The sequence below is a fragment of the Sarcophilus harrisii genome, chromosome 6 (genome assembly GCF_902635505.1).
Source record: "Sarcophilus harrisii chromosome 6, mSarHar1.11, whole genome shotgun sequence".
Lineage (NCBI taxonomy): Eukaryota > Metazoa > Chordata > Mammalia > Dasyuromorphia > Dasyuridae > Sarcophilus > Sarcophilus harrisii.
The window spans coordinates 15,106,336-15,122,038 of NC_045431.1; the positions used below are offsets into that span (position 1 = coordinate 15,106,336).

Sequence of the window (15,703 nt, forward strand, 5' to 3'; positions counted from 1 at the left end):
TTATCCAGGAAAAGCCCCTGTTCCCTGAATCCACAAATACTAGTGGCTCTGCTTGGCCCTGGAACTGTGACCAACCTCCCTGGTCCCTTGTGACATATTACAAGAATTCCTCTCTGTCCTCAACTGCAACTGAGGATAGGTTATGGGCAATGGAGCTGCCAATTAGCACTAACTGCTTCCAATGCCAGCAAATGATTCCTTGTAATCTCTTTCTGACCAGCTGTCTGACCCCTTTAAAGTCTCTGGACTAAGAACTCCTGAATCTGCTACTATAGCTACAGAGGCCCACTGCTGATGTTCCTGCAGCACTCCAGGCCTGTACTCATCCCAGTGTTAAAGACCTCTCCTGCAGACCTTCTAAGCTGTCTTAGGTCAAGTCTCCCTCTGATGTTTTATCACACACAAGGCACACCAAAATTGTATTTGATGCATTATTTTAAAATTGTATTTGATGCATTATTTTAAAATTGTTTGGGAAAGAATTTTGGGAGCATTCAGCTGCATCTCAACCTGAACTCTACCATCTGACTTCAGAAGAGGCTTTGGAATATATTTTCTCATACAAGGCAAATAGAGCAAGCATTACTATTACTGTCCTAATTGTACAGATGAGGAACTGGGTCTACCAAGTGACAAAAGATTAACTCAGTGTCACAGAGTCAGTAAACACTGAAGTCAGAGTGAGCTCCTTCTCCCAGGCTAGTCCAGAAGCATGTGCCTACTGAAAGCAAAACACTGTAACCTACAAACAAAACTACTATGCTCTTGAAGACAGTCAGGTCTATCATCATGAAAAAGTTGTATTAACCTGTTATAGTAGTCCTCTAAAAACTATTTGTGTTGTAATGAAAATTAACATGCATTCATTATATTGCCCAATGATGTGGTATCTATAAGCTTAAACCAAACTAAGTCTCCTCAAGCTATAGAAAAAGAAAAAGGTTACCATATTTTTTTTTAAAAATGTATGATCATAACCATTCTAAGTACTAAAATAAAATTTATAAGGCAGAGAAATGCTGTTTTCAAATTTGGAAATACTGAAAATTGGTAAAGACAGTATAGTTAGAAATAGTACAGCTCAACTCTTCTCGACTTCAACTACTTTAACAAAAATTGAGAGAGAAAACAAAACTGAGTTGTGATCAGGAAATCTGAGAAGAAAACACAGAGGGGTAGAGCCAAGATGGCAGAGAAAAGGCAAGTTCTCAGCTGAACAATTTAAAATAATGAATCAAAACAAATTATGGAGTGGCAGAATTCACAAAAGGACAGCATGAAACAATTTTATATTCAAGACATCTTAGACTAGCAGAAAAGGTCCACTGCACAGGGGAGCACAATCCAAGGTAAGCCAGGCCCCAGCAAACCAGCAATGGGCACTGGGGACAAGTGAATCAGTGGCAGCAGTGATGGTTCGTAGACCTCTCAGCCCACAGAAGGTAAAAGAGTCAGACAACTGGTGAGAAGGAGTTTACAGGAACCCCTTGCTGGAACCGGGGACAGGACTGTTACATTGCCAATATGTGGATGTAGGTCACAATCCTGACCTCCAGGTCCTCAGAGGACAAAGAAGAATATTAGCAGCAAAGCTTATGATTACAGGGGAGCAGGGACTCTGGTCACAATTCCAGGGAGGAAGAGTGCTTGTGGTTATCAGACCAGAACACAAGCCAAGAGAATAGTAAACACACCTCTCCCTAACTCATACCATCTTGAAAGAACCTAAAACTTACAAGTCCCCAGAATTATCTCTGAAAACATCTACACAAGAAATCTGAACCTCAGAACATTGCCTTCACCACTTTGGAAGCAGAATCCCACTTTAGGATGGTTAAAAATCAAGAAACAGGCTGAGAAAATAAGCAAACAGCTGAAAAAGATCCTGACTACCAAAAATTATTACAGTGAAGGGGAAGATCAAAACACTCAGAAAAAGAAAAGAAACTCAAAACTGCTATATCTAAAGCTTCAAAGAAAAATGTGATTTGGTCTTAGGCCATGAAAGAGCTCAAAAAGGATTTTTAAAGATCAAATAAAGATAAAAAAAAATGGAAAGAGAAATGAGAGTGATACAAAAAAATCATTTAAAAAGAATCAACAGCTAAGTAAAGGAGACACACACACACACACACACACACACACACACACACACACACACCCCTTTAAAAATCAGAATAGGCCAAATTATAAAAGAGGCACAAAATCTCCAACGAAGAGAATGTCTTGAAAAACAGAATTGGCCAAATGCAAAAAATGAATTACAAAAATTCATGTAAGAATTCAAAAAAAAAAAAAAAAAAGAAAAGAAAAGAAAAAAAGGAAAAACTCCTTTAAAAAGTAAAAAAGTAAAATTGACCAAACTGAAAAAATACAAAAGCTCATTGAAGAAAATAATTCCTTAAAAATTAGAATCAGGCAAATAAAAGTTAATAATTCCACAAAATATCAAGAAACATAAAATCAAAAGAAAAAAAGAATAAGGAAAAAAGTGAACTATCTCACTGGAAAAAACAACTGACCTGGAAAACAGATCCAGGAGAGATCATTTAAGAATTATTGGACTATCAGAAAGCCATGACCAAAAAAAACATCTTAGACATCATCTTTCAAAGTACCATCGAAGATGACTGCCCTGATATTCTAGTGCCAGAGAGTAAAATAAAAATTGAAAGACTCCATCAATCACTTTCTTGAAAGAGATTTCAGAATGACAAATCCCAAACCTAGGAGAAAATATTATAAGCAGCCAAAAAGAAACAATTCAAATATCATAATCAAGGTAACAAAAGATTTAGCTAGCAATTTCTACTTTAAAAGGTAACCAAAAAAAAAAAAAAAAAAAAAAAAAAAGATCAGAGGGCTTGAAATAAGATATTCTAGAGGGCAAATTACAACTAAAAAGTCACATACCCAGCAAAACTGAGTACAATCCTTCAGGAGGAAAAAAAAAAAGACAAATTACACTTTCAAGCATTTCAGATGAAAATACTAGAGTTGAATAGAAAAATCTAACTTTCAAATACAAGACTCAAAAGAAGCATAAAAAGGTAAACATGGAAAAAATTGTAGAAGATACAATAAGGCTAAACTATTTACACGTCTAAATGGGAAAATGATACTTGTTAACTCCTAAAAACTTTCTTGTTATTAAGGCAATTGGGAGAGCATGACCCTTACTCTCATAAGAATGGGTCCAAAGAGGGAAGCACATACACATTCAGTTAGGTATACAAATCTATCTTGCCCTACAGGAAAGGAGTAAAATTGTACACAGGAGAGATGACCTGAGCACAGACCTGGAGATTACAACGTTGGGCAAAGAGTGAATGATCCATTTGGAAGATAGGTGAACAAATATATGCCTTCTAAGCTGCACTATTGACCCATCCTCCCCAGAACTATGTTGAGCTTCCTTTTGTGTCCCCAGCACTTCACAAGGCATTTAACAAAGGCTTACTGATCTGAGTCCCGTGTTTATTCTAGGACAGCACAGGGAGAGAGAGAGAGGTCTACAGTCACTGAGATCAAGGTCCAGCCAAGAAGGATCTCACAAAGCCACTGAACCTTGGGCCTGAGTGGGGCCATCAGCCACATCCGACAGCAAGAAGAGGTCAGCCTGGATCCACAGCAGAAGCATGACTCAAGGTGGGGCACCATGAGGCAGCCATGTCAGCCGGGCTCACAGCAGGGCCGCAGAGTCAGGGTGACCTAGAGGCAGATACGCTCCTAGGGACTGTCAAGCTGCGGAAGCGTGACAAAGTGACAACAACAATCGAGGCTGGCAAGGAAGAGGAGCAGAGCACTGCAGCGGTGCACTTCTGGGTCCAGGGCCCTGGTCCTGGAAAAGAGGGAGCCCTGAAAAACTCCTTCCAAGATACAGATGTGGCCTTGGTGCCCAAGTCAGGGAGAGACAAAGAGACAGAGGGAACTACAGACTGATGTTGCTAATAAATACTGGCCTCAAAGTATAAAGTAAAATTAACTATTAAGTAAAAATTAAATTAAAAAAAAAAAAAGTACTAGCAAAGAGCCTACACATTGACTAGGATGGATTTATTCCAGAAACACAGGGTTGCTTTAAAATTAGGAGAACTATCAATGTAACAGAGCATTTCAATAATAAAAACCACATTATGATATCAGTAGATACAAAAACAACTTTTAACAAGATATCACTCCCATTTCCATTTTACAAAACAAATCTAGAAAACAAAGGAATAAATGAAACCTTCCTTAATACGATAGAAAGCTTATCCAAAAACTAAGGATTAACTAAAGAATTTTCCAATAAAATCAGGAGTAAAGCAAGGATGCTACTAGCTAAAGCAGTTAGAAAAAGAAATTAAGGGAGTAAATATAAGCAAAAAGGAAAAAAAAAACTATCACTTTTTGCAGATGATATAAAGGTTTACTTAGAAAAATGTAGTTATCTAAAAAATTAACTGAAATAATATTTTACAAGCTGTAAAATGTAAAATAAATCCAGATAAGTCATCAGCATTTCTCTCTAACATCAACAAAAACCAATAGGAAATGATAGAGAAATTCCATTTCTAAAACTACAGAACATATAAAATACTTGTGACTCAACCTATCGAGACACACATAGTAATTACATAAATACAATTACAAAATACTTTTTGCAGATTTAAAGACATACCTAAATAATGAGAGAAATTTTTATTATTCATGAATAAGTGGACCCAATATGATAAAAATGACATACTATCTATATTAATTTACTTATTTCAGTGATAAATCAAACTACGAAAGGATTATTCACTAGGAAAAAAATGAACAATTCCCCAAGAAAAACAAAGGGTCAAGAATCTCACTGGAAATGATGGAAAAAAGCAGGAAAAAGGAGCCTAGCAATATCAGATCTCAAACTATACTTACAAAATAGTAACCATCAAAGTGATTTGGTATCAGAAATAAAAGTTGATTAATAATACAGATTAGATATACATGTATACACAGAAACAAATGAACATAATGACTTAGTACCTGATAAATCCAAAAACCCTCAGCTACTGAAGTAGCAACTATTTGAAAAAATTCCTGCATAAACTAAATATAATCTATCAATACTTGTTTTGAAAATGTAAATCTCTTCCAACATAACTGACATATCAGGGAATAATGTAAACGTAATGCAAATTTCAAATTTGTACAATTTCTTCCTGGAGAGACAGAAAGAATAGATAAAACTATACCTCTTTATAGTAACTCTTAAGTTACAACCATTATAGTACCCACTTCTAACAGCAAACTTCAGTTCTTTTCTTTTCTTCCTTTTTTCTTTTTTTTCCCCCCATCAACAAAATCAATGCTCTAGTTATTATATATTTTCTGGTGTACTAGTAGCTTCTGACAAAAAAAAGACGGGTTCACATCAGCACATCCCACTTTCTTCCATAGACTCTAACCTAGAGGCCAGTATTGGAGGTCTGCTCAATTCTTTGCTAACCTGATCCATGGGAATCTGGATATAGGCCAAGCAGCAGCCCAGTCAATTCTATGCCATAGTCTCTACCAATATTTACTATAGTACCCATGTATTTCTCAACCATTCAACATGTATAAAGTTATGATACTATGTTTATTATGTTCCTACATTTTTTTAAATGAGTCACTACTTTGCAACATCTAGTTAGAAAACTAACTTAACTGAAAAAAACAAAATCTCACAAAATATACCGAGTTAATCTCTAAATCGATACATGACTTACACATACAGTGACAACCTAAATTAGAGGAGCAAGGATAAAAAATTACCTTTCAGACATATGGATAGGGAAAAAGAATTCATAACCAAACAAGGGGAGAAATGATAACAGAAAATAAAATGGACAATTTTGATTACATAAAATTAAAACATTTATACATGTTTTTTATATATTTTATGAATTCACTTATACATGAATAAAAACAAATGCAACTAAAATTAGATGGGAAATAGAGGGGGAAAGCTTGACAAATTTCTCATTTCCAAGATATATAAGACAAATTTTAAGAATAAGAACCATTCTCAAACTGATTGTCAAAAAAAAATATGAATAGATAGTTTTCAGGAAAAAAAAGTACAAAGTATGAAATATCCCAACTACATGAAATATCCCAAGATACTCATATGTGAACAATGTTATTGATATGTCCCAACAAATGAAAAGTTCTACCTCATATTATCTATCAGATTAGTGACACTGAAAAAAAAAAAAAAGAAAAATAATAAATGTTCAAGGTACTATGAGAACAGGCAATTTAAATGCCTATTCAGGGGTTATAAATGTATCTAGTCATTCTAGACAGCAATTTGGAACTATGCCCCCAAACTCATAATTGATACTATGAATACTCTTTGATCTAAGCAATAACTTATACAACTAAACCCCAAAGAAATCAAAGAAAAGAATTCATATATGTATGTGTATATGGACATATACATATATAAGATATATAAACACATACATATTTATAAATAAATAAATAAATATATATATATATATATATACACACACACACACACACACACACACACACACACAGACACACACATATACATACACGGATATCAGCAATGTTTATAGTGGCAATGTGGAAACTAAAAGAGGTGCCCATCACAAAGAACAATGCTAAATAAATTATGATATATGAGTGTGATGGAATACTACCATTGTGCTTTAAGAAAAACCTAAGAAGCCTCAAAGGAACTGATGAATAATGAAGTGAACAAAGTCATGAAAATAATTTAAACAATAACATTATCAAGACTAATAACTCTGAAATAATTAAAAACTGATCATCACAATGACCAATCTCAATTCTAAGAAACTAAGGATGGATGTTTCCTATCCATCTACTGACAAAAAGGTCATTGACTTTGAATGCAAAATAATGGCTAATTTTGGAAATTTGTTTTACTCAACTGTGCATATTATGCCTTTATGTCAAGGGGAGGCAGGGAAGAATAGACTTTTTTAAATTTAAAAATAAAATTAAATTTAAAAAGACTGGATACATTATAATTAAGAAGCTACATGTCTTGTAAGGATTACAAATTCATCAAATCCATAATAAAACTCATTGATTTTCTGCTTCTGAACTTCACTGTTTCTGTCAAGATGAACGTCATCCTCCTCACTCCTTGACCCAACATAGCCCCTCAGAGGTCGTCTTGTCTACTCTACTTCCACAACATCTCCTTCTCTCTATTTAATACAGCTACTTCCCTAACTTAGGCCTTTATCACCTTTTACCTGGACTCCTGCAGAAGCCTCCTCACTGGTCTCATCACCTCAAATCTTTTCGTTCCAGGAAAATGATCCTCCATGTAGACAACAATGTGATTTTCCTAAATCCCAAGTCTGGCCATGTCTCTGTACTGATTCATAAATGCCAGGGGCTCCCAATGACCTCCAGAATCAAATACAAACTCCTCCAGCTTTCACACATCTGTTCCTACCCTAGCTTCCCAACCTTCATGCATCCTGTGTCCCACTCTGTGGGAGCCTTTTTGATATTCTTCACCCATGACAGTCCATCTCCTACCTCCATGCATTTGCAGAGGCTGCTTACCATCACCTCTACTAAGAATCCTGAGCTCCCATCAAAGCTTAGCTCAAACTCTACCTCCAAAGGAGGCCTTTCCTAATCCCTCTAGCTGCTACTGCCTTGTGCTCACCCCACAATTAACTATGTTTGTATATGCTTACATAAGCATGTTATTTTGCTCAATAGAACCAAAGAAGAGAACTGTTTCATTTTTGCCTTTGTGTCCCCAATGTCCAGCAACAGTGTCTGCACATAGTAGGCACTCACTGAATGCTTAACTGCTTTAAATTAGGGCAAAGTAAAATTTGGACTAGAAAATTTATATTTGCTTTCATCTAGAAAGTAAAATATTTACATCTGTGCATTATACTGTCTCTTCCCACTAAAAACAAAGAAAAAGAACTATTATGTATAAAGTTAACATACGATCAATTTTGAAAAAGTGATTCTCAATATATTTAGAAAAACTGCACGTTTAATCTATATTGGATCACTTATTGTCTAGGGGAAGAGAAAAAGGAAAGTGAAAAATTTGGAACACAAAGTTTTGTTAGCATAAATGCTAAAAACTAGCTAATAATTAATAGCATTAGCATATGTAATATATAATAGTATATTATTATAGTAATAATAATTTCCAAGGAAGATTTTTTTAACTTTAAATTTTTTCCCAAGGGAGATGTATCTTAACACGTTTAAAGTATAAAATTAAACACTGCTATATCTTGACATAAAAACTAGATATGTATCAACATTACTAATCTTCATCTATCATACAGCAAATTTCACTGGTAGCTCCCACCCCTGATTATCAGAAGTGTCAAAAACAAAAAACCCACTGAGTGAACGAATACTGAACTAGAGATGGCAGCAGAAATAAATGAACACAAAAAAAGATGACATCCAGCACTGCAGGAAAACATCTTATAAACAATAAGACAAAGAGCAGCTTTTCATGAAGAATAGCTAATAGTACTGGGGGAGGGGAAGCAATCATAATTTTAATACAGGCAGAAGGTAGAGAGTTGAATCTATTCAAGTGAAAAGGAAAAAAAAAAAAAACAACAACAATCATTTACATTGTCTTAGTTCCTTTTCCTCTCCTTCTCTTATTTCAGTATATTCTTTTCATATTCCATTAAGCTTTCCTCAACAATTCAGAGGAATTCTCTAGCTCCTCTTAGAAAGAGATCAATTTAGTTAATTATTCCCCAAAGTTAGTTAAACATATTAAAATAAGGATATCTACACTTTATTAACAAAATCAGTTAATGTGTAAAGAGCACTATACATGAATTACTTACTTATCAGGCACCCTTGGAGCAAAACAGGATGTAGTAGAATGAAGACAAAGAATGTTATCAGCCCCAAGCTCCTTTATTTTAGCTTCCACTTCCTTCAGGTCTGTGCGTAACTCATCACCTTCTAACACATTCTCTATCACCACAGGTTCAAAACCTGACAAAGATAAACAAAAAGAAAGGTATTTATGCATGAAACTGTTCCTACTAAGGAAAGATTATAAAAATAGTAGGAATTAGTCCTATTCTATTTCTAAAGTTTGGCTGATTATTGCTTTTTAAGATAGATTCCCTAAGCAGTGTAGGAAATAAGAAATGAAAGTAAACTTATTTATATAAATATAGACAATGATGACCAAAAAGAATGTTTTTTTTTTTCAATTAAGTATTAAGTAAAACAGCAATTCGAGTAACAGTATAAGATTTAAAATCAACTTAAGATGAGTTTTTAGGGGAAACAATGAAATTAAAATACAGAAATCACTGTGGATTGATCTATCACATACAAATTCTACTCATTAAGTACAACTATTTAACACTAGAACAAACAGCTATTCAGTGAAAGCTAACACATTTTAAACTGAGGGAAAAACTGTTTCAGACACTTGTATGCATCATTAAGCCAGAGCAAATTAAAAGATTCCACACAAAGATATTATGCTTCTATTTTCAAAGAATTGTTTATTTATATATCTTTATGGAGAAATTCTTGCTAAGACATTAACTAGAAAAAATGCAGAGGTTATTTTAAGTATATCATAAAGGTAACTACTATAAGGAAAGAAAAAAAAATTATGAGTACAAGCCTTGAGGACTGGTAAAAACATAAATTGGGAAGTGATGAATTTAAGGCTGTTTGCATATCAAGCACAAGCACAATTTTTTTATTGTGATGAAATTGCCCTTCAAAATATGAGTTAAAAAAAGTAAAAAAGTGTTACAATTAACAAGCAACTATGCAACTAGAGTAATATGGCAATGGAATTTTAGAAGTTAGATGAGCTTTTATAAATCACATAGCCCAATTTACTTTACAGCTAAGGAAACTAAGGGCAAAAAAGATTAAGTTAATTTGTCCAAGACAGAAGGGTAGCCAATCTAAGCCAAGACCAACTGAATCACAGAACGTACACTGGGGAAATACCTGACCGCAATTTGAAGAATATGAATGATGTTTTGTTGAGTAAAAACAGCATCAAAGTTTCATAGATTTAGAGCAGAAGGAGTGTTAGAGATCATCAAGATCAAGCCTTTCACTTTACAGATGAGGAAACTAAGGCACAGAGCTATTAAGTGACTTGCCCAGAATGACAGGTGCTAAACGCTGAGTCAGACGCAGGACTCTCTGGCTCCCCGTCCAGTTCTCTCGAGAGAAATTGAAAATTTCTTCTGAAATGTCAGGTGGATCTCATTTTCCTCTATTACAACACATTCATAACTTGCTCACCCTTTAATTCTTGTGTAGGTTTCCCATAAAACCTCCAGATTCCTTTAATTATCTAGGCGACACCTTCGCCAAAAACGGTTTCAATCGCTGGGTATGGAGACAAGACTTGCAATGAGGTTTCCTTGGCTCCAAAGCTAGTTCTCTTTATAAGATGCCCTTCAGTCTCTCAAGTAAAAGGGAGAAAGTCAAAATCAATCTGAAAGAGTGAAGGGAGCTAGATTGTAAAGAACTCTGAATAACAAGTTTTACTTATTATACTAGATGCCACAGGAAGCTACTGAAACATCTTAAGGAGGTGACATGGTCAAATTTCTACTTTAGGAATATCAAATCTGGCAAACTGCAGAGGAAGGACTAAAGAGACAGGATAGCCAGTCAAGAGGGAGACCAAGTTGGCAAACAGGAAGAAGGGCCTGAATCACACGTGCTTCTCTAAGACGAAATACTTTTTTGAATCAATGTTTATTTCATTCTATTGCATTATTTATGTTTTTATTATATATCCCTGTCAAAAAAAGGTCTGCAAAGATTACAATAACAAATTTTCAATTAAGGACAAATAAGCACAACTAAATATCATTGTCAGATGTGTTGACAAAGAAAGGGAGTTTAAATGGTGGAAAAGAGAACTGAATAAAATTAAATATATACAAAGGAGATCCACATTCAGTCAATCAAATGATCGATAAAAATCAGAAAAGTAAAATGACAGGCTTTGGCAATAGACTGGATGTAGAGGGTGAGAGGAAGGGGGACTGGGAGGACCGTGGACTCCTAACAAAAAAACAGACAAGTCAGGAAGAGGGGAGGGTTTGGAGTAAACAAAAGAGGACAAATTTTGTTTTGGACGTGTGGAGTTTCAAATGTCTTTGACGCATCCATTTTGAGATGTGTAAAAAGCAAGTGGAGATACAAAGCTAAAGGCCAGCACAGAAGTCAGGCCTGCCTACGTCTATAATCTTCCGTCTGGAGAAGTTACGTGAGAAACGGTGAGATAGATCATCTAGGGAAATAAAGGGGACAGACCCGAAGGCCCAGGACAAAGGTCTCGTGAGGTGGCCTGGAGGAAAGGGACATCACAAGGCGAGTGAGGAAAGCTTGGAGGCAAGACAAGTCAGAGGACAAGAAGGTCACAAACCCTGCAGAAAAACCCACACACAGGTGTCCCAGGAGGGGGAGAAACCACCAGCAACCCAGATGCCCATTTTCCCATCTATAGGGGAAAAAAAACCTTCTGACATTTGTATTTTGTAGAAAGAACCAAGACTAAATCACAAATGAAGTCTCTGGTATTGTTTGGGAAACTACAAGCACAACTTCCATTTGGGATTCTCCTACCGCATTAAGTGTGATTTATTGTAATCCTGTTTGACTGAAGCATAGCTGCTGGAAGCCCTATAAATCTGAGAAGATAAAACTCAACAGGATGTTTGTGGTTTTTCTGCAACTGATTTCCAACGTCCACACAAGGTTCCCCCCCAGCCCCAAGGTATCAGGAGCTCCTCTCAGGATGTTTCTAAGAATCACAGGCAAGCAGACTGACCCTGCTGAGATAACCACCCAATGGCCCATGTCACCAACTCTATGATAAAAACCAGCCCACTCTAGTTCTCCCTACAGAAAACAGGTATGTGATGTCTCTGACTAAAACTGTGGCACAGATGGAATATTACTGTGCCATAAGAAATGAAAAACACAACCAACAGAGAGAGGCATGGAACGAACTGATGCAAAGTGAAATCGGGCCAAGAATGCAAGAAACAAAACAACTACAACAAGGTAAAGAGAAAGAAGCACAAAACCAAAAAAAAAAAAAAAAAAAAAAAACTAATGTGGGGGGAGCAGGGTGGAAAAAAATCCCAACCCCAAAGAAGAGATATAAGATTTTTTCCACTCCCACTTCTTTGCAGAAGTTGAAGGTCCATGGGTATGAAATATCACCTATTTTTTTCGATGTATTAATTGGCTAAATAGTTTTCTTCTTTTTGCTCCTCTTCTTTTAAATTCTTCACTATATCTAATAGCTTTCCCATTTAAGGAGAAAAGAGATACAGAAAGAGATTTGTGATGTACAACCATAAGACAGCAAAAAAAAAAAAAAAAAAAAAAAGCACATCAAAAAAACAGGCACCTATGTCTAAGGCCACCGAGGATCATGAATATGTACCAAACTTAAATTGCCTTAATGACTAATTATGAATGCATAAAAAAACTCATCTTAAGTGCCCTGGCCAATTATCACTCAGAAAAAAAAATTATACATGAATTTATATATTCATCTGCCTGAACAATTAAGGCTCTTAAACCTTCCTGAGCAATTAAGGCTTATAAACTTTCAAGAACACTTGACGAACTGGAGTCCTAATAATAAAGGCTGACATTAGAAATATAGCTTCTTCATTATATAAGCAAGAATAATCCAAAGATTCATCTTGTTACCATTGTACAAACATGAATACTTATACTGGCCTGTAAAAGACTAAAAGGAACTCTACAGACTCAGAGGAATATGCCCTTCAATTAAAGTATACAAGAAGATCATGGAGCTTTCGCATTCCCTGCACTCATTCATCAGCCAAATGTAATTCATCTCATCCATAACTGATCTCCTTCAATAAATCCCACTGGAAAATTCAATATTGTGGTGTATTAAGTTTTGCTTTCACCATTAAGAGAATAGTGTTTATCATGTAACTTCATGTGAGTAACCTTAATAGCTAAATGCTGGGGGAAAAGAAGAAGCTTTATTACTTCTTCAACCCTTGAAATTAACCCAATGAAGCTAAGAGTAGAGTACAAGCAAGCTTTTGCAAGGAATATTCAACAATGGAAGATCAATCTTCATTGTTTCATAAATAATTAGAAGAGCTCATAGAAAATCCATTGTTTTTACCATTCTGTTGACTGTGAAAAAGTAGCTCTCTTCCCCAAAAGTATCTTAAATACATTCATGAAATAGCTTTCAAAGATAAAACAAAAACTATACCATTGTTCAACTACCCTCTGCTCAAAAACACCAAGAAAATTACAAAATAGAAGTTTTTTCAACAAATAAGACAAAGCAGATCAAGCAGAGTTGAAGTTTAAGAGGAATTCCCTTTGGATTGTGATATCCTCAAGGTATTCAGATTTGTGGATGAGTTATCTTCTAGAAGCCTTTTGCAACACTTAAAGAGTTTCACTTGCATCCTCACAACAAACACCAAGAGGATAAAGAATATCTATTACCCAGATTATATGTACTGGAATGGGCAACCTAGAGAGCTCATGAGAGAGCTAGAGAAAGAAAGACAGACAGAATATGAGAATTTTCACACACACCTGGAATAAAACACACAAATGAACAAGTTGGGCCTACACTTGCATAAGAGAAAAGCAAGCTGTACTGCCTTCAGGAAAGGGCAAAGTTGTCACTATTGACCCTAAGCTTCCCATGAAAACAATGGCTTGTCTTTTTAATATTATTATTCTATTGGGTTTGCTTTGGCAGTAAAACATGGAACACAATGACCTTTGAATAATTAAACATGAATACCATACAATACAATGGAGAGGTACCAGTGGTTAGCAGACTGACACATAAATAATGGCAAAATCTGAAGAACAGGAGTAAAATATATCATACAGAACTTGCATAAAAGGAAAAGAAAGGCCAAGGTCATATGGTGAAGATGTGAGACAGTAAGTGGTCAAGAAAAAATAAGGTACCTTTAGAATAATGTGTCAAACCCATGGGAGGAGATGGACTAGTACCCCAGCTAGTGTCATTAATCTTTCTATTTCCTGTCATTAGAAAGCTACAGATGTAAAAGAATTCTAATTTCCTGTTGCCTAAGTACAATTACTACTTCATACTATTTCTATAACTTGCTATCACTATTTCCCTTTTTTTTCCTTTTACTTGTTTGGTTGAGGACATCATTTGATTAGGAACAGAAACTGTACTTTCTACTTCTGCAGACTGGTAAAACCAGGAAAACAGTAATATTTTTTGAATGAGAAAAGTTTAAAGAGTATTGTAATAGTTAAAGCAAAGAAATACCCAGATTCAACTATCAAGTCTTTAGAAAAGGAGGAAAGAAAAGAAAGGAAAGATAAAAACTGAGGTTTGGTGATGAGAGGAAAGAATGATTCCTAGGCCATTCATCACTAGGCACTTATTCTGAAGTATATATTAAATATGCTTTAGTGACCCATTATTTCAACTGACAGAAAGTGAAACTTCCTAAGCATCTTAGAAGGTTGCTAAGATTAAAAAAATAATATCAACTGGCTGACTGATGTTTTGGAAATGGCTCCCAATTCAATTTTTCCCAATTCAATTAGAATGATCCTCAGATAACAAATAGTCTCTCACCAAGCTCATATGACTTAAAGTGTAACTATTAACAGATTCTCAGACCTCAGAGGTAACTAGTTCAACCAACTCAGTATAAGTATCAACTCCCAATTAGCTACTATTATTCTGTTCTTGCTAGTCCAAAGATTATTGTCTTTAGCAGAGAAAAACAGGAACAAGGAAGAACTGAAAAGCCCTATTTTTTTCTATCATTAATAATCATCATCCCATGCACTCCAAGTAGCAGGCCTCTCTTTTGTCCAATTCTCCTTTTCTTTCCAATATGGCTAACAAAAGCTTTTGGTCATCCTTGGCTTTATCTGCTAGCACCAACTTCAACTTATTCTGAGTTTTGGTTCTTCTGATATTATTCTTATTGGACAATGCAACACTTAGGTATTCATTTTCCATTACTGAGCACATTTTCCATCTTTTACGTGTCTTTCAAATCTGTGTCAATAGATAATTTTCCCAATCTATCTGCAGCCATCTTTTTTCTCAACTCTACCTTTCCCTCACTGGAAGTAAGGAGGAATCACCAAAACTTTAATAAAGAAATTTTGAACTCAGTTCTATATCTTCCAATAGCCTTGGAATACAACAATAAGAATGAATTGTAAACTACAAAACCCTCTCTGTATTACCATTTGTAAAAGTAAGCCTATCTTGAATTCTTTCAAAGAAATGGCATTTATTAAAATTATGTAATAATAACACTAACTATAACTCTTTCCTCATAGAACCTTGGAGCTCCCTCTCCTGCAAATACAATAGTTGAGAAGAGTTAACCTGAATTCTTAATGAAAATTTTTCCTATCCAGTCAGACTTTGATTTCTAGCCCTGATGCTCTCAAGGCTATGATCTTTGCATCTTTCAACCAATATGAATCAATTCTGATGGAAGTAGAATACTTTGATGGCTTGATAAGTAGTTCAATTATAGGAATGCAGTACAAATACAGAAGTTCAAATTAATTTGAGACTATGCCAAAATATGCTATCTTAAAATTTATGATCTAGGCCTTATTTGATAAAACATATAGAAACCCCAACCTAAAT

At 35.1% G+C, this 15,703-nt stretch overlaps 1 protein-coding gene across 3 annotated transcripts in view; it reads right to left on the bottom strand.

Annotated features, from left to right (window-relative positions):
- Positions 1-15,703, bottom strand: part of SEPSECS (Sep (O-phosphoserine) tRNA:Sec (selenocysteine) tRNA synthase) — a 54,239-nt gene that overhangs the window by 30,847 nt on the left and 7,689 nt on the right. For all 3 annotated transcript variants that reach the window (XM_031943054.1, XM_031943056.1, XM_031943055.1), the window contains one exon: positions 8,862-9,015. In XM_031943054.1, the coding sequence (XP_031798914.1) occupies positions 8,862-9,015 (154 nt within the window). The remainder of the gene's footprint in view (positions 1-8,861; positions 9,016-15,703) is intronic.